The sequence below is a fragment of the Barbus barbus genome (genome assembly GCF_936440315.1).
Source record: "Barbus barbus genome assembly, chromosome: 32".
NCBI classification, from domain to species: Eukaryota; Metazoa; Chordata; class Actinopteri; order Cypriniformes; family Cyprinidae; genus Barbus; species Barbus barbus.
In genome coordinates, this window is record NC_136760.1 from 4,114,923 (window position 1) to 4,139,630 (window position 24,708).

Genomic DNA, 24,708 nt, shown 5'->3' on the forward strand with positions numbered 1-24,708 from the left:
TAAATATTATATACGTAATATATTCTTTAGCTTAGCAAATAATGGCAAAATAAGCCGTGAAATTAATTTATGTATCCATTTATATATTATAATTTATATACTATCTTATATATTTATATATTAATACAATTAGACCATTTTAAATTAATACAATTAGACCATTAATTATGACCGTCTATGCCAAGCAGTTGCATAACATAAAAAATGTATTATGTACTAATATATATATATATATATATATATATACACACACACACACACAGTCATGGCCAAGAATATCGACACCCTTGGTAAATATTATCAAAGAAGGCTGTGAAAATTAATCTGCATTGTTAATCCTTTTGATCTTATTTTTTAAAAATTCTCAAAAATCTAATCTTTCATTGGATAATAAGAATTTAAAATTGGGGGAAATATCATTATGAAATAAATGTTTTTCTCAAATGCACATTGGACACAATTATTGGCACCCCTAGAAATTATTATGAGTAAAATATCTCTGAAGTATATTCCCATTCATATTCACAATTTTGAGCACTCCAGGGTGATTATGAACATGAAATTATCCAGCCATGGCTTCCTGTTTCACAGAAATATAAATAAGAAGGAAAACAAAGTCCAAATTCTCTTAATCATCCATCACAATGAGAAAAACCAAAGAAGATAATTGAGCTTCACAAATTAGTGAAGTGGCTTTAAGAAAAGAGCTAGAGCAGTGAAAATCCCCATTTCCACCATCAGGGCAATAATTACGAATTTCCAATCAACATAAAATGTTACGAAACTGCCTGGAAGATGACGTGTGTCTATATTGTCCTAATGCACGGTGAGAAGGAGAGTTTGAGTGGCTAAAGACTCTCCAAGGACCACAGCTGGAGAATTGCAGAAAATAGTTCAGTCTCGGGGTCAGAAAACCTTAAAAAAAAAAAATTGTCAAACAGCACCTACATCACCACATATTGTTTGGGGGGGGTTTTAAGAAAAATTCCCCTAGCTCATCCAAAAACAAACTCCAGCATATTCAGTTAGCAGACACGACTGGAACGTCAAATGGCATTGGCTTCAATGGTCAGATAAAACAAAAGAAATTGCTTTTTAGCAGCAAACACTCAAGACGGGTTTGGTGAGCACAGGGATAAAAAGTACCCCATGTGTACAATGAAATATACTGCTGTATTTTCGATGTTGTGGGCCTATATTTCTTCTGGAGGTCCTGGACATCTTGTTTAGACACATGGCATCATGGATTCTATGAAATACCAACAGATAAAAAAAAAAATCAATAAGTGACTGACTGGGTGAACTGAAGAGAAGAAGCACCAACATGGAGCTGGGAATCTAAAGGGTCTGGAGAGATTCTGGATGAAGGAATGGTCTCTGAGCTCTTGCCAGGTGTTCTCTAACCTCATAGGTATTATAGGAGAAAATTTAGAACTATTAAACTGGCAAATGGAGGTTTCAAAAAGTATTGAAAACAACTGTGCCGTTAATTGTGGCCAATGTGTATTAGAGAAAAACATTTATTTCATAATGATTACCCCCCCCCCCCCCCCCCCCCAATTATAAATTCTTATTATCCAATGAAAGGTTAGATTTTTGAGATCAAAAGGATTAACAATGCAGATTAATTTTCACAGCCTTCTTTGATCATATTTACCAAGGGTGCCGATATTTTTGGCCATTCATCCATCCATACATCCATACATACATGCATGCATACACACATACATAGTGCTCACCATAAATGAGTAGATTTAATCCTAAAAGTGAACGCAGGCACAAAAGCTAGATTTTGCGTACGCACAAAAGTTTTCAGATTTGTAAAATCATGCGTACGCCAGAACCTGCGCAAAAATCCCTTTATAAATCCCAGTCAGGGGAAGATCTCCACCCTGACACCTCCCTGAAATCAACATATATGGAGCTTACAATGCCTAGTTTTACTATGCATAACCTTATCTGCATATTATTTCTATGCATATTCCCATCCACGTGACACCATGTTTAACACCGTCAAAGGTAGACTATAAGACATTACGGAAATATGAGATATAGACTATAAATGCCATTTGGGCCATACACATTAATGTTTATTGCTAAAACTCATCCAGTATCCTTGTTATGTTTTAGAATAAATATATCAAAATATCCATAACAAACTGTTTAAAATAATTTAGAATAGAGTTGATCTCATTCATTTCCACTGGCCAAATAATATTTCAATAGTTTTAAAAAAATTCAACTTAAATTCAATTAATGCAGTTTTGCTGATAAGGTGAACATCTTTTAGCAATTTTTAGTGGAAAAATATAGGACTATATTTAGTGTAAATACAATTATCTGACTCTGCGCGTCATTGAGAAAGTAGGCTATTTTAAAAAGTAAACGTGCAAATCTTACCGTTTGTACAGTAAGCTAATATCAATGGTCGGTTATAAATGAGGCCCCTGGTCTTTAAAGGAGTCATATGATGCTATTTTATAGATCATTATTTTGTGTATTTGGTGTAACGTGCTGACATGATTATTTTTCAAATACTGTACATTATTGTAGTTGCTCTATGCCCCGCCTCTCTCAAATACATTGTTTTCTACAAAGCCCCTTCTTCCAACAAGTGCAGTCTGCTCTGATTGGCCAGTTGACACAGTGCATTGTGATTGGCCGAACACCACAAGCACACGTCAGAAATATAACGCCCCTTACCATAATTGCGAGCTTCAGATTTCAAAGTAAATATAAAGGCAGTTAATAATGTTCTCAGTGTTGGCATCAGCTCAAGCCCGAAAGGGCAATAGAGTTGCGTGACACACACAGTGATGATGCTTGTATGTAGTTGCAGTACACAAGCCGCGGTTAAGACAGCTGACTCCACTGTGATATGGCCCTCTCTCTCTCTCTCTCACACACACACACACACACACGACGTGTTACTCTACACTGCGCAAAACTCTGCATTTGAACAGTGAATAGCATATATCCCACAGCTGCTTAAACATATTTCAACATTTAAAAAGTACAAATCACTACGCATGTTTAGCTAAAATTTTTTAAATATTTACGTATTTTTTACATCATTAAAATATTTGTATCAATGCATTTTTATCGATAAGCGATTTAGATTTTTAGACCCCTTAATATACCCCCGAACATAAACCTACCCATTTTATAGTGAATATGCATCTTTTTCATTTTATCAATAAGCGATTTAGATTTTTAGACCCCTTATCCTACCCCCAAACCCTAAACCTTCCCATTTTATAGCAAATATAAAAAGATATAAAACATTTATATAAAACATCAATTTAATGAGTACATCAGCGTGGGTTTTTGATGCTTACAGTCGCTGCTGGAGTTGAAGGTCGCTGAATAAAGGCTTGATTTTGGGACTGCTCCTCACAATCGTATGGATTCTAAACATTTGGATTACAGAGCATGAATAAAATTGATTCCTTTTAAAATTATGTTGTTTTTGGTTTATTTTATGGTTCTATTTTCAGACACAGCATGTCGGAGAAGACGCCTTTTTTGTCCTATCGCAAACAAAGAAAATATTACATGATAAGTAATGGTTAAACGATTGCAGAAATGTTATTCATTGTAAGGTTTAAAGTGTAGTCTTGTTTAACATTAAGTAGGCCTATTCTTGGAAACGAGCTGGCCGCAGAAATCACACAGAACAGAACAAAATCTTATCATTTCATATTAAGTAAATGAGTAAACAATTTAATAATGCAATTGAAAATATAACACCATTGATATGACAACTGAAAACAATTATTTCAATTTCAATAATTTCAATATTCATAAGGATTCATTTTTAGGTGTCGTCAATACGTAAGTATTGTACATTAAAATGCAGAAAATACATACGTAAAAACGTAAGTAAATGCTTTGTAAATGCACATAAATTTACATAAAAAAAACGTTTTGTAAATGCACTTTACATAAAATACATACGATTTATCAGGAGATCACATTGTAAAAGAAGAAAGAACATGGGAAAAAATAAGAATAAAAATTAGTTTGATCAGATTTTATAAAGCAACAGCTTGCTGCATGGAAAAGAGGGAGAGAGAGAGAGAGAGAGAGAGAGAGAGAGGGAGAGAGAGAGAGAGAGAGAGAGAGAGAGAGAGGGAGAGAGAGAGAGAGAGAGAGAGAGAGAGAGGGAGGGAGATGGGGAGTCTTCGTATTTGCATTTGTCTCAGAGCCAAAAAGTTAAAAAAATAAATAAGATACTGAAGACTGTACTTCATCATGACAAAATAATAGCTTTGTTGTTGTTTCCCATCTTTGCGGCTCTCTTCAAATCTGAGGAAATGGTCTGGCACTTGTCGCACTTAAGGGATGCAGATAAGACAGAGATTCTGACTCACCTCTTTCTGTCGCTGGTATATATCACACTATTTCACGCTAGACACACTAAAGCTAACGTCCCTACCAGTGTCAATAGCAAGGATGCAAACACAAGAAAGATCAGTGATTTAGCAAAGACTGAGGTACCATCAGACAGCAAGACAAGCAATACAGAATCTTCTAATAAAACACAGTGTTGTGTCTGGTTTAACAGGAGAAGAACCAGAGGCATTATGCATTGTGTGCTTTCATAATTAAATTAAGCGAGGCTTGCAAATTATTTTGCCAAGCTGACATGCATGCAAATTTGCTTGTCGTATTGTTTTAGAAATGCAAGACATATGAACCTTGTCAAACATGAAGAGAGCAATACAGGATTATTGTGCAAACAAAACAATCATGAGACTATCATGCTTTATATTTCATTTTCAGTTTTACATTTAAATATTTAGAGATGCAGACAGAAACAGTATGCAAAGGAATTTAGGCTACTGCCTATATGTACATATAAGTACATATCCCTAACAGAAATGCATGTGTGTGTGTATGTGTGTGTGTGGTTTCCATGGTTACTCCCTCCTGAGAGTAGCTGTTCTTGCAAAGTTAAGGATGACAACACAGTGTATGTGTTTCCATGGTTACTCACTCCAGATTGTGATTTGTCTTTGCACAGTTATGAAGCGAAATGGTCTTTCTATGCTTATGCATGTATGTTTGTATATTTGCATAAGCAGTCATGTGCTCATATGTAACTGACATTTTGCACAAAAGGTACACAAAATTGTAAAGTGGTCATGAAATGGAGACTAAAAATGTCCCCCCAATATGTGCCTTAATATGGCACATATTAAGGCACATATTCAGGGGACATTTTGAGTCTCCATTTCATCCAGTGTTGAGAAGGTTACTTATTCTCAATCTGATTACCTTCATCACTTGAATTAAGATTATAATCATTTAATTTTAAATCTAACAATGCCTTGGGAAAAAAAATGTTAATTAAAAAATTAAAGCATGTACACGAATCCAGATAGGGAATAAAACAGTTATTAAATAAGCATGTGTCCAATTCTGTGTCCTAAACTCCTGAAACACTGGAGTCTCCTATTTTAGAACAGTCATTTTTTTTTTTCTCAGTAGCTCTAAAGGCCCCGATATACTTCAAAATCAGGCCGAAACGAAGTTCGTTTTGAGTTCGTTTTGGCAGTTCAATACAGCCCACCAAAGCAAATTTTCTGGGGAGTTGAGCTACCATTGGTCCGTGGCGATTACACAATCGGTGGGTGTGTTCTGGAGCTCCACCTTCTTTGAAGCGCAATTTTTTTTCCCCGGTTCGTTTCTCATTCAACAAAGATCAGGCAGGAGATGAGGAGAACAACATCTCCAAGTCACTAACAGCATACATTGTGTTGAATAACTGAACTGCCACAAATATATCCACGCAATAAATGAATGAAATGCCAAAGGAACATACAATAATAAACCTTTGTTTTTAATCAAATTATGACAACACAAAATATAAAAACGTGTGATAATTTATAGAGTTTAATAAAACACCTAGATTCATTGCATCGTTGTTGTGTTTAGGGCAGATGCGTGAGCATCGCGATACGTTTACATTAATCTACACTCTGCCTCTATCAGTGCGGGGGTGTCAGAATGTTCGAAAACAGTACACCGTCACTCTTTTCCGTACCCTTTTCAAAGTTATTTTTGCCCCCAAACGAAAAATGAAAACAAACTTCGTTTGAAGCATATCGGGGCCTTAAGTGATTACAGTTACATTTATTTTGTAATTATCTTACATAATTCTGTTACATGTAACTAGTTACTCCCCAACACTGGTGCCATCATTGTATGTATGCAATCAAGGAAAAGTGTTCTGTCACAAGAGTCATACTGCTGTTGGATAAAGATGTTGCTCCGTCAAACTTAGATGGTTCTGTCAGTGGATGTAAAGAAACTGCACCTCCAAAAACTTTGCATAGCCTTCCTAAAGTTTTCTTTTGTTCTTCACATTTCACAACACACTGTTTTGCAACCGGTACAATGAAGTTAGCCAATCACAGCAGTGGGCATTCACTTCAATGTCTGTAAGAGCTAACACCCCTTGAGACTGTTTTTTTTTTTTCTTTCTTTTTTTTTCAAAGAGAGCAAAAATGGTGCTATTTACTAATACTGGGCATTTTGTGGCCCTAAAACTTTGCTAACTTTATCTAACCTTGAGAAACCAAATATGAAACTGCATTTCATGACCTCTTTAATAATTTGCAGTTGCGGATGTGCAGGTGCATCGTTGTTGTTCTCCTCACTCACTCTGTACCGTAGCAGTCCTGGTGCAGTTGTAGAGGATGGCGAGCTCTCCAAACACCTTCCCCGGTCCCATGGTGCAGAGTTTCATGCCTTCCTTTGTCACCTCCACCTTGCCATCTGAAAGCAATCAGAAGATAAATCCTTAACTCCATTGATGATGCTCCGTTCATGAAAGTAACCATGACAGTCTGAAAATGCATCCATGCCGGCTGCCTGGATTGGACCGAGCCTGGCCTAATACATTCCAATAACAGTCTCATTTCATTAGGCCATCAGACATGTGCAGAAGCTTCGAGGGAAGTGGGGGAACGTGGGAAAGGTAGGAGCTCTCTAATGTAATGGGCACAGAGAGAAATAGGCCAGTGAAAAGATAGGAAAAAAGAAAGGAGTAGAGGATTAGCAGAGTATTATGCCTAAACTATTAGATGAGATGCAGTGAAACCATACTGAGAGGGCCTGGGACTGTTATTTCAGAATTCATGTGTAAGACAGTAACATCTTCTGCTTTAGCTCATGAGAAATTCAACAAGAATCCTGGCTGAAGAGCTCATCTGTCACCTCACGCAGTCTTTGAATTACACCAAAGCTTCCGGGGGCCCCTACTTGGAATAAAGTAGGTCTGAGGAAGCGCTTCCTGCTAAACGCTGGCAACAGTGAGGTAGCACGCAAAAGCAATGTTTATGCACAGATTGACAGTGATGTCATGCTGTTCAGATAAAAAGTTAATTAATAATTAGGTTTAATAATCACTGTGTGTGTGTGTGTGTGTATATTACATCAATTTAAAAGAACTGTTGTCCATTTTAATATATGTTAAAGGGTCAGTTCATCCAAAAAATGAAAATTCTGTCATTAATTACTCACCCTCATTGGAACACAAATTAAGATATTTTTTATGAAATCTGAGAGCTCTCGGATCCTCCATAGACAGCAAGGATATTATCACAATCAACACACAGAAAAGTAGCAAGGATTCAGTAAAATAGTCCATGTGACAACAGGGGTTCAACCATAATTTTACGAAGGTACGAGAATATTTTTGTGCACAAAGAAAACAATAACAACAATTTACTCAGCAATTCTTTTCCCCGAGTTACCGTCTTCCGCCATTTTGGAGAGTACCAAATAACGTAATCAACGTAATCAGCGTTGTTTGAATGTGATATTGCTCATATAGGGTTGGGAAGGTTATAGGGCTGCATAATATATCGTTTCAGCATCAATATCACGATGTCGTGACGTATTGTATTGTCAAGTATGGTGACCCATACTCGAAATTGGTGCTCTGCGTTTAATCCAAGTGCACACACACACAGCAGTGAGTAGTGAACAAATGCACACACACACACACCGTGAACACACCCCCGGAGCAGTGGGCAGCCATTTATGCTGCCGGGGAGGGCACCTCAGTCGTGGTATTGAGGGTGGAGAGAGCACTGGACATTCACTCCCCCCACCTACAATCCTTGCCGGCCGGGGACTCGAACCCACAACCTTTCGATTACGAGTCCAATTCTCTAACCATTAGGCCACGACTTCCCCAGATTTTCCCCACGATGTGCATATCTGCAATAGTCACATGTGAGATTTTTATACTGATCATTACATTTACACTGATCGTTTTTCATGACAGCGATCACGTCGCACCTCCCCATACACTGGACACGACAAAGCGACCGTTACAAATCCTTTTAACTTTGTATCAGTACTTCATAAAAAGAATGAGGGATTTACTCTCGGGGATTTGCCATGTCGTGCCGCATCCAGTGTAGACAGCATCACTGATTATAATGGGTTCTGTTGTATTTTGTTTGCGTTGCACTGTACCACTCGCGTCCGGTGTAGACGCGGTGAGAGCCATGCAGATGCACGTGAACACTGAATTCAGGTCACTTCCGAGTCTATTTGTGCCTGAAATGACACATTCGCGAGAAACTGTCAAAAAGCATGTCTCTGCAAGTATCCTCGTAAACAGAGTTGCTTATTTCTTAAACAATCGATAAAGAAAATGGATAGTATATTGGTTCACAGCAGTTTAATGTTCCTAAGCACTTCTGTGTCATGAATGTTAATCAAACAACAAAACACAGAGAGAAAAAAAACTTTTGGAGCTTTAACATCGATTTTATTAGATTTAATTCATACAGTGAAGACTATGCAGTGTTAATTTACATTTGATTATTCAACCAGTACACCTGAATACTGTTAGACTTACCGGAAAAATATAAAGCACTGTTTATTTAATTTATATCTTTGTTCTATTATATTTATGTTTGTAATTTGTCTATTTCTATGCTGATTTACTCACCTACAAAATCACCCCAATCACTGATTATTTTTTTCTAATACAGCTTTTCAAGTCATCTGGGGCCCGTTTCAGAAAGGAGGTTAAGTGAAAACTCTGAGTATGTTAACCCTGAAATGAGGGAAACTCTGGGTTTTCTGTTTCAAAATGGGAGATCTATCAAACACGAGAAAGCAGGGTAAGTCAAGCCCGTTTCTGAAAGAGAGGTTACTTATACTCAGAGACAGTTACCGTGGTAACTTACTCTGTGAACCTAACCTAGTCAGGAGCAGGTTTTCTTCGGTAAACCCAGAGTTTGTTTCGGTCTCCTCCCCCTTTTTAAATTGTTAGCGAAGTCTAAATACCTTATTCATTCACGCTGCAAAATTGCTTTTCTTGAGTTGTTTTAGTTGTCTTATTTCAAGTACAAATATCTAAAAATTCTTAATATACATTTTATATATGAAAAATGGTCTATATTTAGTCTTGCTTCCTGGGGGATTTTCCTTTTAAGTGCATTTTACATAAAACAAGTAAAATTGTCCGCCATAGGGTAAGAAAAATAATCTTAATGCAAACAGAAACAAGAATATTTTTAATTGCTTACCCCATTGGAAGATAATTTGCAAAATAAAAAAAATGCACTTTAAAAGTGCTCTGCATTTAACCCATCCAAAGTGCACACACACACAGCAGTGAACACACACCCAGAGCAGTGGGCAGCCATTTATGCTGCGGCGCCCGGGGAGCAGTTGGGTGTTCGGTGCCTTGCTCAAGGGCACCTCAGTCGTGGTATTGAGGGTGGAGAGAGCGCTGGACATTCACTCCCCCCGCCTACAATCCCTGCCGGCCCAAGACTCGAACCCGCAACCTTTGGATTACGAGTCCGACTCTCTAACCATTAGGCCACAACTTCCCGCAGTTATTATAACAGTTATTAAGTTATTGACAGTTATAACAGTTATAACAGTTATGGCGGGAGCTGTTGCCATGGTGAATCGTAATTTCGGCGCGCCGCTGATCATGACTCTTCATAGTAGTGGTGCGCGCGCTTAACTCAGAGTCAACCTAATCAGAGTTGAGTAAACTAACACAATTCAGCTGTTCTGTAACTGAAAACGCTGAGCTTCCCATCTCAGAGTAAGTCAAATCTGAGTTCAAGTTTAAACTCAGAGTTGGTTGAACCTCCTTATTGAAACGGGCCCCTGTTGGGTTTTTTTTGTTTTGTTTTTTTCATATCTCAAGATATATTGCAGAAATACAGAGTATCGCAATGTGAGTTTTTTCCAATATTGTGCAGCCCTAAAATGTATTTCACTACAGAGTACAAAATAAACACTTTAAAAAGAATTTGTAACATTAATTAGATGACAGGTTTTGTTACTTAATCTAAATACTTCAGAATACTAGAATACTTTGAAAAAAAAAATAAGGTATGTAATGCAATGGGTCCTCTACAAGAACAACAACAACAAAACATCCACCAAACACAAGACTTGGTTTCCCCCTGCATATTATTTTTAACAACATAAGTTTTCCACAATATGTTTGAAGGAAAACTTAAGAAAAAAAAAATACTGATGCTCAAGACAGCAACACGATGCATTAAGAAGAAATCCATTAAGATTTTTTTTTTCATTGGATGAATAAGGTAAATTGTACTTATTTTGTCTTCTGGGAAACATGTGAGTATTAGCTTCTGAAGAGCAGTACTACAAGTTCCTGGGTGTGAACATCACAGAGGACCTCTCCTGAACTAAAAACACTGTAGCACTGGCCAAGAAAGCACAGCAGCGTCTCTACTTCCTCCGCAAACTGAGAAGAGCCAGAGCCCCCATCATGTGCACCTTCTACAGAGGCACCATCGAGAGCATCCTAACCAGCTGCATCACTGTGTGGTATGGCGCTTGCAACGCATCCTGCCGCAAGTCACTTCAACGCATAGTGAGAGCAGCTGAGAAGATCGTTGGTGTCTCTCTCCCCTCCCTCCAGGACATCTACAGCACCCGTCTCACCCGCTAAGCCCTCCCCATTGCAGGTGATCCCACCCACCCGACACACAGCTTCTTCAGTCTGCTGCCATCAGGGAGGAGACTGCGGAGTCTCCAGGCGAGGACCAGCAGACTGAAGGACAGCTTCATACATCAGGCTGTCAGGAAGCTGAACTCCCTCCCGTCCTTGCCCCCCCTCCCCTCTTTTACCCCATGCAACACTGAACACTGATACTGCCCCCCCCCCCCCCCCCAGGACCTTCTACCCCCCCCACCCACTTAAAAAAACTGTGACCAGCACCTGTCACTTGTGCAGCATTGGACTGATCACTACCTCATCCAGCATTGACTGCAAACTACCTCTTCGGATAGTCTGATAAAAGACTGTTCTCTTGTCACTTTAACAGACTGATAAGCTCTTCTTGCACTACACATATATCTGCACAGTTTTGTTTTATTTAACTGGTTTGCACTCTATCTATTCTGCCATGTGCCTTATTTATTTATTTTTTTATTTTTCTACAATGTCCTCAGACTGATAAGCTCCTCTTGCACTATATATATATATATATATATATATATATATATATATACACTCTATACACCTATATCTGCACAATTTTGTTTTATTTAACTGGTTTGCACTCTATCTGCCATGTGCCTTATGTCACTTTACCCATCTCTCTCTTTATTTTTCTACAATGTCCTCATTTGTATATCTGTATAGTTGTATGTACATATGTTTAAACTGTATTTATTTGTATTTGAACGTCTACTGTCAGTGCTTAATGTTAACTGTATGCACCAAGGGTCTGAGAGTAACACAATTTCAATTCTCTGTATGTATGTGCCGTACATGTGGAAGAATTGACAATAAAGCAGACTTGACTTGACTTGACTAAAAAAGATCTTTAAGCAAAAAAGAAAAATATAGTAAATATTTTTTACAGTTCAGTAAACATTTTCACTAAATAAATAAATAAATAAATGTTCTTACTTCTCAATATATATAGTATAAGAAATATTATGGCCTGTAAATGCTCTAGAATTCACCCACGTTGTTGTTTTTTCATACAGTTTTGAGTCAGTCTCAAATTTTATTCAGCTGAACACTAACAGTAAGGTTCCTCTCCATGGGGGAAGAACCACACATTTTCTTCATCATACTTCTTGGTAGGCTATTCTGGTTCTCTGATGCTATCAGCAAGGCTAATCCAAACAAGGCTACACATACACTGACCCAGAATCAGTTTGGTATGGCTCTATTCTCCTGCCACCTGGGGTCTGTCTAATGACAGATCTCAAACACCACTGGCCATCCCAAGCACTAACAGCATGAAACAAAAACATCCACTTTAAGCCCTCCGTGAACACCAGCCCACTCAGTCAATGTGTATTAGAATAAAAACTGAACACATAGCAGATATGAGTCCTATCAGAATCTATTCTCACATCCTAGACTTTGATAAAGTTTAAGTTTAGCATTTCACCACATGCTCACCAAGGAATCCATGGCAGTGAATGGGTGCCATTAGAATGAGAGTCTAATCAGCTGCTAAAAACATCACAATAATCGACTCCAGTCCATCAATTACTACTGTGGTTCTCGATTCCAGTCCCCCTGTTCTGCACACTTTGCATGTCTCCCTTATTTAGCACACCTGACTGAGATCATCAGCTTGTTAGCAGAGAGCTCCATGAACTAAACTAATGAGCTGATCATATCAATCAGGTGTGCTAAATAATGGAGATATGCAAAATGTGCAGAGCAGGGGCCTCCAGGGCTGCGTTCAGCCCTGAAAAAAATGGTGCAAAACGTTTATTAAACGGAAACGGTGATACGTTGAACACCCTGTTCTGATGACACAAGTGCTGCAACTATGGCAGCTGAGAAGATCACTCTGTGTGTTCTTTTTGAAGAATTTTCAGAGCCTGATAAAATTGGTATAAATACATTTTTAATACTGCAAAATACGCTCAATGTTTCAGTCACTGCCCTTGCCGTCCAGAATAAAAGAGAACATTCCAATCGAGTGAAGGGATTTGTGGAAACTGTGGTTCCTAATTATTGGTATCCAACATTTGCCTCGCATTTCAGGATGAAAAGAAATTTCAGGTGAAGGATAATCTACTTCTTACCTCCGAGACTGTGTTATGATCTATATGACCTTATTATTTTTATTGTGAGTATTAGGCTTATCATTATTGCTGATCACTGTTGTTGTGCTATGATAATGTAATATTTACCATTATATAATCAGAGGAGGATAGAAAAGTTTATGAAAGTGTCACTCCACAATACAATAGCAAAATATATAAATATGTATAGTATTTTTATGTTACATTAATCAGTGTCTAGCACACCTTCCTGAGGAAAGGATATGGACCAGAAGACATTGCAATTACTACATATTTATACAGACTTAAAGAAGTTCCAGATCTATACTTGAGCTCTTATTATTTCAGTTAGTTTGCCTTTAATGTAAATAAACATGTGCAAACAATATACTTGCTCTTGTGAATTTATTTAGATGTTAATTACATTTACTTACAAATTCATTATCATCATGTTGATATGCTATGTTACTATAAAACTCTTACGACAAACATGTCTTCTAATATCTTCAGTTGTTGCGTATACCGAGCTGCAGCGGACACATATTAAATGACTTCACTTGGACCCACTGTGCGAGCTGTCTCTTTAATGCCGTGTGGTTTATATACACGTTGCTGCTGATTGGGCTGACTTTTTTGACACACCCACCAAACAAGAGAAAACGTATCTCAAACCCCGTAGCACACCGTCTCCAGGAAACATGTCGTTCAACCCGGAAACCGTAGCAAAACGTTGGGCACCGGTGTGAACCTGAACGTGCCCCAGGACTGGAATTGAGAACCACTGAATTGTGAAGCAAAAAGCTGAGTGTTTGTAAGAAACAAATATATCATTAAGACATTTTTAAACTTCAAACCATTGCCTCTGGCTCCTCTATCCATAATATTGGTATCTCTCATTAAAAAAAAAAAAAAAAAAAAAAAAAAAAAGTTGTCTCATCTGAATCCGGAGAGAAATATGTAAAGAATTTACAATGTGTAAATTATTATAACTATTCTAATGTTTCCAAGCAAAAACAGTTCTAAACAAATATGTTGGTGGATTTTGAAAAGACAACAGTGGAGGGACTTTTTCACTGGAGGAAGTGTTATTATGGATTATGGGCTGGTATTTTGGCCAGAAGCCATGGTTTACAGTTAAAACGCATTAAAGACAGATTTGTACAGCTTTTCACTTCACTAGACATTAACTGATGGACTCGAGTGGTGTGGATTACTTGTCGTTATGATTTTTATCAGCTGTTTGGACTCATTCTGACGGCACCCATTCACTGCAGAGGATCCATTGGTGAGCAAGTGATGTAATGCTAAATTTCATCTGTTTTGATGAAGAAACAAACTCATCTTGGATGGCCTGAGGGTGAGTAGGCCTAAATTTTCATTACATTTTCATTTAGAGGTGAACTATTAATTTAAGCCAAGTTCTGGGCTTTGGTCTGTAAGTCTTAGTATATATTAATGAAAAGAATGATGTAGATTTCCTGAAAACTGATATGGCTAGAAATACAACACATTAAGTCATTTTGACATATGGCCATAACTTGTGATGGATAAACTCAGGTCACATACTACAAGAAAAAAAGTAATTACCAAACACTTAAACTGACCCAGATTCATGGGCTCAGTGACTGTAATAGCTGAGGTGAAAAGCTACTGATGGCATTGCAAAGCTAAAATGATGTTGCTCTATGGGAATTCCAGGTCAGCTAATTGTGCAAACGGCTCTCTGAGTAATTTGGTTATTCAAACACAGATGCAGATTTCATTCAAATATCTTGACTACGTTCTCTGTAATAATCAAATCTCTAATCAGAAATAACATGAACATATTTTATATACTGTATATTTAACACTATTAGATTATATTAGTTATAAAATACTCAAATATTTGCAACTTGTCCGATCATTGTAAACATGCTGGCTATGTGATAAAACATACCAGAAACATGCTAGCAACATGCTAAAAATCATGTTAAATCATGACAGAAACTGCCTAAGTCATGCATCTGTTAAATGCTAGAAATGAGTGAAAACATGCTAGAAATTAAAGAATTTATAATTAAAATTTATATTTCTGAATTTTATTAAAGCAAAGCCATTTCAGCACAGGTTAACTATTACATTATTTCCATTTTAATTATGTTTGTATTCTTGCATTTCAACAGGCTGTATATATTTTTATGTAGGTTTATCTAAGTTTATTTTTTATGTATGTTAAATTGCAATTTAATTAAACTATTCTATTAGTAAAGCGGTTGCATGTTGCTATTAGAGTGGAGTTCTTAGGCTGCTGGGAAACACATCATGATCATTTTTTTAAGGGCTAGATATACTTTTCTAATGGTATCATAAATTGTAATTATTCTACCGGTATTGTAATAGCACTAAAATATTATTGCCTGTGGTTCAATATTGCTGTGAGAATGAAGAATGAAGCGGCGTCTTCGGGTATCACCTTCGCAAGCCATCTAATCCTGTTTATGTTACGCAAACCTCCTGAGCAGGTTTGAGCTTAAGGACCTGTTGCTATGACAGCAACTCGGATGAGCTTTAAAGAACAGAATAATCCAGGATTGTGTCAAATCATCAACAATTAAATCCCGCTAACTCCGTAATCGACATGCAACAATGGGACCCTGTTTTCAATGACCTCATAGGCTGATATTATTATTTTTTTGACACAACTCAAGTCAAAAGTAACAGCAACTCGAATGTCAAAGTCAAGTCGCAAGCATTTCGTACTCAAAGTCACACGTTCTGAGTCCGCTCTGACACCTGCATCACAATAATACATCACACCAAATGTAACACTGTCAATATCTTCTCTTCAGCTAAAGTTTTATTAGATTCCCATCATGCTCTGATGGCTTTATCTTGGCAGGGCAATATGAGGAATGAGGTCGGGCACAAAAGAAGGCTGTTGTTATCAGGGAGCTGTGACTATCAGTGTGTTTTCTGGCAGGTCATGCTGACTGGTACTCTATTATCACTGCCTGCATCCACAACCCAGGGAAATAACCTACTGTAACTAGGAAGCAAAATGTGGCATGCTTTAGGGCTCGGAGACATGAAAAATCGATATGTGCATGGAAAACAATAATGCTGGGTATCTTCTATGCTGGCATATCTGCACCTTTTTAATGCTTTACTGATAAACATTGTCATAATAGAGTACATACAACTAGTAGAATTTGGTCACAAACTATTTTAAGGTCCAATTCTCGCTATTAACAAACCATTAAATACGACTACCTCAATAAACTACTAATTTGCTGATTATTAATAGTTAGTAAGGTAGTTGTTAAGTTTAGGTACTGGGTAGGGATGTACACTGTGCTCATGCAGAATATGTGCTTTATAAGTACTAATAAACAGCCAATATGTTATTAATAGGAATGCTAAAGCAACTAGTTAAAAGTGAGAATTGGTCCCTATACCACATTGTTACCTATAATTTTAACCAATTTAATTCTATTAGTGTTATTAACTGCATTTTTCAGAAGCAGTTCTCAAAAGAACAGCTTTCAGAGTAACACATACTCAAAAAATGATTTAACAAGTTCAATATGTAAGTTTTGTTATCTGTACATCTCATAATTTAATCCAATAATTTAGTATCAATTCATTTCGAGATATAGAATGACAACTTTAATGTTTAGTACTGTAATCTACTGTACTGTTAAAAAAGGCATTGATTCAAAATTACTTTTAGGATTTCATCTTACTTTATGACAATATAACTATGAATAATTACACCAAACGTACTTGGTTACAAACGTAACCTAGGTTCCCTGAGATACAGGAATGAGTACTGCATCTGCTAAGACGCTATAGGAAAAAGTCCTTTTTTCTCCTGAACTCAAGCCTTTTTCAATAATGCAGTGTAATTGCACGGCCACTGGTACATTTAAAAACGAACCAATGGCTCGGCAGCGGTGCTGCACGAACCTATGGCGGCAAAGCCCCCAAAGCCCACCATATATGTATAAGCGGCCGCTTTGCCATGGGATTCAGGTTACTTCGACTGAAGCGATGACCGAGTCATGCATCTACATGGCTCAGCTAGCAACGCAGTACTCATTCCCGTATCTCAGGGAACTGAGGTTACGTTTGTAACTGAGTACGTTCCCTATCAATACTTCACTCGTAATGCGTCTGCAAAGACGCTATGGAAACCAGTACAATCATGCCGTGCTATGGCAGAGGAACGAATACATGTGTAATCTTGTCCTAGGCACCTCAGGGTCCAAGGGAACAAGAACAGTACACACCTCAGACCAGGGGTGCCCAACCCTGTTCCTGGCGATCGACTGTCTTGCAAAGTTTAGCTCCAAATCTAATCAAGTACACCTGAAGCAACTAATTAAGGTATTCAGGATCGCGTGAAAATTAAAGGCAGGTGTGTTTGATTAGAGTCGGAGCTAAAATTTGCAAGACAGTTGATCGCCAGGAACAGGGTTGGGCACCCCTGCCTTAGACGAACGGTTTAACCCCCTGGGGTCTGAGGGTGTTTTGGGGGCCTGGCGAAGTTTTGACATGCCCTGACATTTATGCTTTTTTCAGTTGCTTATAAACTAATAAATGGCTAAAGTCTAATAACACTGTAAACACCACAGACTGGGCTATAATAATATGTTTATGTACATATTGATTGTGTTCTTGAGAAAGCAACGTTTATGTGTGATTAGTGAAAAACTAAAATTTTGAATTCACTGAAATAAAGCCATTAAAAACACACAGAACATTTGTTCACAAGACTTTTGAGAACTGGATCTTGTAGTGTAGAGTTTTTGTTTCAAAATAATGTGAAAATCATCTTGTTTACTTGCTCACAGAAAACAATATATTGATTTAAATTTTAAAGTCACTTTTTGAGTAAAAAGGGTCTATGCGAGAGGGCGTGAACTATCCTGTATAATGCTGTGATTCTCACCTGAGAAGACAAAGGCCCAAATAATGAGCTGCATAATGAGCCATTCAGTCAGGTATGTGACTGAGAGGGAAGAGTTGCACAAAAGAATGTAAGGCCAAAATAAATTTATATATTTTTTTTTGTTTGTAGATTATTTAGAATATATTTAGCTATCACACAAAATAACTTGAGATTCACTTGCGAGTGCAGTTAAACAGTTTATTAGGAACAAACAAAACCGTCTTTCAAAGCTGACTTTTTAGAATCATTACTCCAGTCACATGATCCTTCAGAAATCATTCTAATATTCTGATTTGCTGCTCAAAAAACATGTATTATTATTATTATGTTGAAAAAAGCTGAGAGGAATATTTCAGGTTTTGTTTTTGATAAATAGAAAGTTCAGAAGAACAGCATCATTCATAACATGATAAATGTCTTTATTAGTGCTGTCAATCGATTAAAAAATGTAATCGTGTTAATCGCAGTCCTGGACTGTGATTAACACGATTAATCGCAAATTTAAAATACTAGGATTTACCTGTAAATGTGTTGAAATCAAGGAATGCATGACAAACTAGTTTAAGGAAACAGAACCTTTCACACCTCCGCTAGGTATGCGCCATAATCCTTATTATTATTTTGTTTTTATTCAGCCATTATCAGCCTTTATACTGACAATAAAACCTTTACCAAGCCACATCGCTTCAATCCCAGTATACATTTACCCAACTATTATCAAAAGTATTTCTAAATAAATACAACAAATCATTTTCTTGTGACCTTACATGAAGTATTATGATAAAATGCATTATGAAGAAGAATTGGACCTGTTCTGCAGGTGCATTAGAGCTAACATTAGCATCATGCTACATAAGACAATTTATGAGATTAATAGTACAGTTTTATTCATAACTCACTTTAAACCACCATCGAGTGTTTGTAATAACTTCCTTTTGTGATCACATATGTATACTTTGGGCGGCCGTGGTACATTATAAAAGTAGCCCAAAAAAACGCAACCCACTGCTCTGTAATTTTTCCCGCGACTGTATTTTCAGAATAGCCCAATTGTGCGGGGAAACCGTCACCCTGGCAACACTGGTTCGCTGTACCCTTATCAAATATGAGAATACATATATCTCGCTGTTTATGATAAGAGATGTAATTGATTTTAATCAGTCTAACAATGTTGACCTGGGTGTGCTTTCGTTAGACCAAGAGAAAGCTTTTGATAGGGTCAATCATATGTATCTTTTTGAGGTTTTGAAGAATTTGGGGTTTGGAAAAGATTTTATATCATATATTCAATTATTATATTCTGAAGTGTTTGTGATTGTAAAAGCTGGTGGGGGGCTGAGTGCACCAGTACCTGTATTAAAAGGAATTAGGCAAGGCTGTCCACTTTCAGGACAATTATATAGACTTGTTATTGAGCCACTGTTGTGCAGATTAAGAAGAAATCTCAGTGGAATTTATTTTCCTGATGTGAATATGTACAGAATATCGATATCATCTTATGCTGATGATGTCACTGTTTTTATTTCTGATCAAAAAATGCTGAAGCTATTGGACAATATGAGAAAGCATCATCTGCAAGAGTAAACTGGGGAAAAAGTGAGGGACTTATTATTATTGGTCAGTGGAAAAGTGGGCAAGGATCTCCAAAATTACCTGGTGGATTGTTGTGGGTAAGAGATGGGTTTTTAGGAAACAAACAATTTCAAAATAAAAATTGGGAGGGAATGCTGGAAAAAGTGTCTGCAAGATTGCTCAAATGGAAATCGTTGTTGCCATTAATGTCATACAGACGAAGAGTTCTGGTTGTAAATAACTTGGCTGCTTCAACTTTGTGGCACAGATTTACTGTAATGGAACCACCTGAAGAACTAATTTGTAAAATACAGAGGACATTTGTGGAGTTTTTCTGGAGTGGAGAACATTGGATTTGTGCAGCTGCACTCTACCTTCCTGTTTATGAAGGAGGTCAAGGTCTTGTGGATGTGTGGAGTAAGATCTGTGCTTTCAGAATTCAAGCAGTGCAGAGATTCCTGTATCATAATAACTTATTTGGGCTCAGACTGCAAAAATGATTCTACAAAAGGCAGGTGGTCTTAAATTAGATAGGCATCTGTTTTTAATGGAACTGGAAAAAATTAATCTGTCTGGGGTTACATCTTTTTATCGGTCAATGTTGTACTCTTGGAGAACTGTTTTTAAAGTGGAAAGAGATGTTGAAGAACCTGGAAGTTGGATAAAGGAGGAACTGTTGTTTTTTAATCCAATACTCCAGACAAGACTTTTATCATCTGTAAGTGTGTGTGCATGTTTACAAAGACACGGCATTGTGAAGTTGGGACAACTTTTGAAAGATGACCGATGGGAATCAGTGGAAACTCTGAAAGAAGTAACAGGGTTAAAGTCTGCACGCTTGACTGGAAAGCTGGTGGAAGAAATTGTAAATGTATTACCAAGTGGCTATAGGAAAAATATTGGACAAGGATTTCCTTCAGATATAAGAAATGAACTGGATTTTCCAAAGATAAGAGTTGCTGCTGTCATCCGTGGAAGGTAAGAGGATGAATCTGTAGGTTCAATTCTATCTTTTGAAACTCCACGGCTGGTTTGAAACTACATCAAAGAAAGTAATATATAATGCTACAGTCAAAGTGTTGCATCAAGATTCGCTCAAAAGACAAAAGATCTCAAAGTGGCCAGATCTGTTGAAGCCAGAATTTTTAGTAAGAGACAGGTGGAGGAACCTGTATAAACCACCAGTGGAGAAGCGAACAGCAGATTTACAATGGAGGATTCTTCATGGGGCAATAGCAACGGACAAACATGTGGCACACTTGAACCCAGCAGTAGGGGTGGGATGTAGGTTTTGTGGAAAGGAAGAGAATTTAGAGCATTTATTTTTAAAATGTAAAAGGTTAGAAGGTCTTTTCAATGTTCTTAATAGATTATTTCAAGCTTTTGGTGAAGAATTTTCAGAACAAGTTTTTGTAGGGGGAGTGAAATATAATGTTTTAGAAAGAAGGAAGATGTGTTTGTTAAATTATTTACTAGGAACTGCAAAACTGGCAATATGGAAAACCAGGAAAAATCAAGGGTTACAGCTCAATAGTATTAATGCTGAACTGATTTTCATGAAATTAGTAGTTGGTAGACTAAAAATAGAGTTTGCATATTATAGTCTTGTAAATAATGAGATGGGTTTTAATGACATGTGGTCTGTTAATGATGTTTTGTGTGTAGTTCATGATGGACATTTGTGTTTGAATTTTTAAGTTTTATATTTATTTTGTGAGTTGTTAATGTGAAGATTGTAGTGGAATGTTTTTTTTTAAATAAAGTTCTGTTAAACCTCTCTCTCGCTCTCTCTCTCGGACACACTCGCTCTCTCTCGCACACTCTCTTTCTCTCTTTCTCCCTCTCTCTCTCTCTCTCTCTCTCTCTCTCTCGCGCACTCTCTTTCTCTCTTTCTCTCTCTCAGACACACTCGCACTAGTCCGGCGCCTCATAATCACACAATCCCTGCGTCCCAATGTGCATAGTATCCACGCTATCTGCCTTAAATAGTATTGAAAATTACTAATATCACATAGAATTTAGGATAGATAATGTGCAAATTGGGACGCAGGCAATGATTACCTTCCACGCTGTGATGACGGCAAGAAGTTGGGGTCAAACCTTATCAAACGATTAATTTGCATTAAAAAAATATTAACACGTTAAACTTTTTAGATTAATCGCATGCATTAACATTGACAGCCCTAGTCTTTATCATCACTTGTGTGCTAAATAAGTTTTAATTTCCTTATATACTGACTCCAAGCTTTTGAACCTGGCATTTTCATAGTGTATATTGTTTATGTAAAAAAAATATCAGAAGATCTTCTTCCAGAAAGATAAAGTAGCCGGGATGAACTTGTTTGTTTACGCAGAGGCGATGTGGGCGTTTACACTCGCGCGCACCTCACATGGATGTTTGAGTATGAAAAACCAATCAGCGCGTAGGCGTGACCACATCAGATATAATGAGTTGAGACGGGAAAACTGGACATCGCGTTGGTTTCATACAGATTACCTGAACAGAGAATATTTGCTTTGGACGTGACTTACTTCATTTAAAACTAGACATTTCAAGCTTTCTATACATATATTTCTCATGTATTTGAGGCAAGTATTCACGGAGATTGAGGTTGTTTTATTTACGTGTCTGTGAAGAGAGGTGACTGAGACAGAGCCGGCAGAGAAGCCGCTATCGTTGCTACATAGACCTTGAGCATGGATGGGGAGCCCCCCTTATCCAACAACTCCTGCAGGAAGGATAATTTCACCGATACATCACAGACGAACAGGTTCTCACCACGTGTTAAGCACCAGACGGAGAACACTGACCACTTAATGGCATAGAGGCGTCTTGTAGCCGGAGCTTTAGCCTGAGAAATGGTGTTCAGAAAACACTCTGGGAGGCATGCAGGCTCCCGTTGAGTGGCCAAAGATGCAGGGCCCACAGCTCTGGCCGGGGGTGCCATATCGTCCTGTTCGCCTGATAGAAGATATCCTTCCTCAGGGGAATGAGCCATGGGGCTGCTATGAGCGACTGCGACAGCTCTGCTAACCAATGCTGGTTCCTCCAGAGCGGGGCCACCAGGAGAACCTTGCTTTCCTGTTCCCTGATTCGCCCGATTACCTACGGGATCAGAGCGATCACTAGAAAAGTATAGAGAAGGAGGTTGGGCCAGTCGTGGGCCAATGCGTCCTTGTCCTTGGAATAGTAGATTGGGAAATGAGAATTGTCTTTTGGGGCTAAGAGGTCTACTTCCACCTTGCCAAAGATTTCCCAAATTTTCTGAACTGTCTGCAGATGAAGCATCCACTCTTCTGAGGGAACTTTGCTCCGTGACAACATGTCCACTCCTTGGTTCAGTTTGACCGGAACGTGCGCTGCTCTCAGCGAGCGCAGGTTGAGCTGAGCCCATTCCAGGAGGTGCTCTACCAGCACAAAAAGACACCTCGAGGACAGCCCTCCCTGGCGATTTATGTAGGACACCAGTCATGCTGTCCAAATGGACCAGGACGTGGTGTCCTCTTAGGTCTGGCAGCAAGGTTTGACAGGCCCAACATACCGCCAGTATTTCGAGGCAGTTGATGTGCAGACAGTCCTCAGCTTTCGACCAGTGACAGAACATCGGTTTTCCTTTGCACAGAGCTCCCCAACCCATGTTAGAAGCATCTGTCAAGACTACCTTTCTCCTGTAGACCATTCCCAGAGGAACACCCTGTTCCATCTATTGAACATTCGTCCAGGGGACCAGGGTTATTACACAGGCCTGGTCTACCCTGATAAGCAGGTGTCCATGACGCCACGCATGTGATGGCACCTGTAGTTTCAGCCAGTACTGAAGGGGACATATACGAAGCAGGCCCAACTGTAGCACTGAAGACGCTGCAGAAATAATGCCCAGCAGCTTTTGAAACATCTTGAGGGGGAGAGAGACACCGGCTTTGAAGGAGGCCGCGAGCTGCTGTATGGCCAGAGCACACTCTGTCGTGACCACCACTCTCATTTGAATTGAGTCGAACACTGTTCCCAGGAATGAACCACGTTGGCTAGGGGACAGTGTACTCTTGGTAAAGTTCACCCTGAGCCCCAGGCATTCTAAGTGGCTGAGGAGGAGGGCTCTGTGAGATAGTGACTTCACCTCCGACTAGGCCAGAATGTCCCAGTTGTCGAGGTAATTGAGAATGCGGATTCCCTTCTGCCTCAGAGGGGAAAGAGCCGCATCTATGCACTTCGTGAAAGTGCGTGGAGCCAGGGACAGCCCGAAGGGAAGGACCGTGTATTGATAAGCCACTCTCTCGAAGGTGAATCTCAAGAGTCCAGCACTACCTTGGGCTGGCTTACCCTGGTGCTTCGGAAACGGGTAGTATCTGGCCGAGCGTGAACGTCATCGAGGCTCAGTCTTGGCTGGCTGGATGGCGGCAGCAGCCGCAGGTTCAGGCTTCAGGGGCTGCTGAGTCGGCGCAGACTTGGGGCGACCCGAGGCAGCTGCAGAGCTAGAGTGTTTTGGCAGGAAGTGTCACATGGCCTGGGATGACGTTTGTGCCTCAATGAAACGCTCAGCGAAGCCCTCGACTGCTGGCCCGAAAAGACCATTGGGAGAAATTGGGGCATCAAGGAACAGGACCTTGTAGGCATCTTTGATTTCTGTCAAGATTAGCCTTAAGTGCACTCTACCACCACTAGACTGGCCATGGAACGCACTAGAGCCTGAGCCATGGCCTTGGTGGCGCACCACGGGTGTCGCAGGGTCCGGGCCAAACTCATTGTGCTAGTGAGGAGTTTGGTCTGGAAGACCTGGAGAACCGCCATAGAGTGGAGTGCAGAGGCCGCTTGCCCAGTCGAGGAGTAGGCATGTCCAGCAAGGGCTGAAGTCATCCTATATGGCTTGGACGGATGGGCGGCCTTCGCCTTCCAGCCGATCACAGTAGGCGGGCAGAGATGCGCAGCCACTGACTCGTCCAACGGAGGCTGCTTCTCGTATCCTTTATCTTCACAGCCGTCTACCGAAGTGAGAGTGGATGAAGCAGAAGTACAGAGGCATGCAGAGTATGGGGCATGCCACGATCTGAGGCTGCCAATGACATGTCACTCCCACCAAACGAGACCAGATCGCTTGCGCTGGCAGAGGGACGCTGGTCAGGCTGGGTGAAGAGGACGGGGGAAGCCT

General features: G+C 39.0%; 1 protein-coding gene across 2 annotated transcripts in view; it reads right to left on the reverse strand.

Annotated features, from left to right (window-relative positions):
- Nucleotides 1-24,708, reverse strand: part of LOC306852560 (cGMP-dependent protein kinase 1) — a 167,934-nt gene that overhangs the window by 95,419 nt on the left and 47,807 nt on the right. For both annotated transcript variants that reach the window (XM_079389483.1, XM_079389484.1), the window contains one exon: nucleotides 6,670-6,783. In XM_079389483.1, coding sequence (XP_079245609.1) covers nucleotides 6,670-6,783 — 114 coding nt within the window. The remainder of the gene's footprint in view (nucleotides 1-6,669; nucleotides 6,784-24,708) is intronic.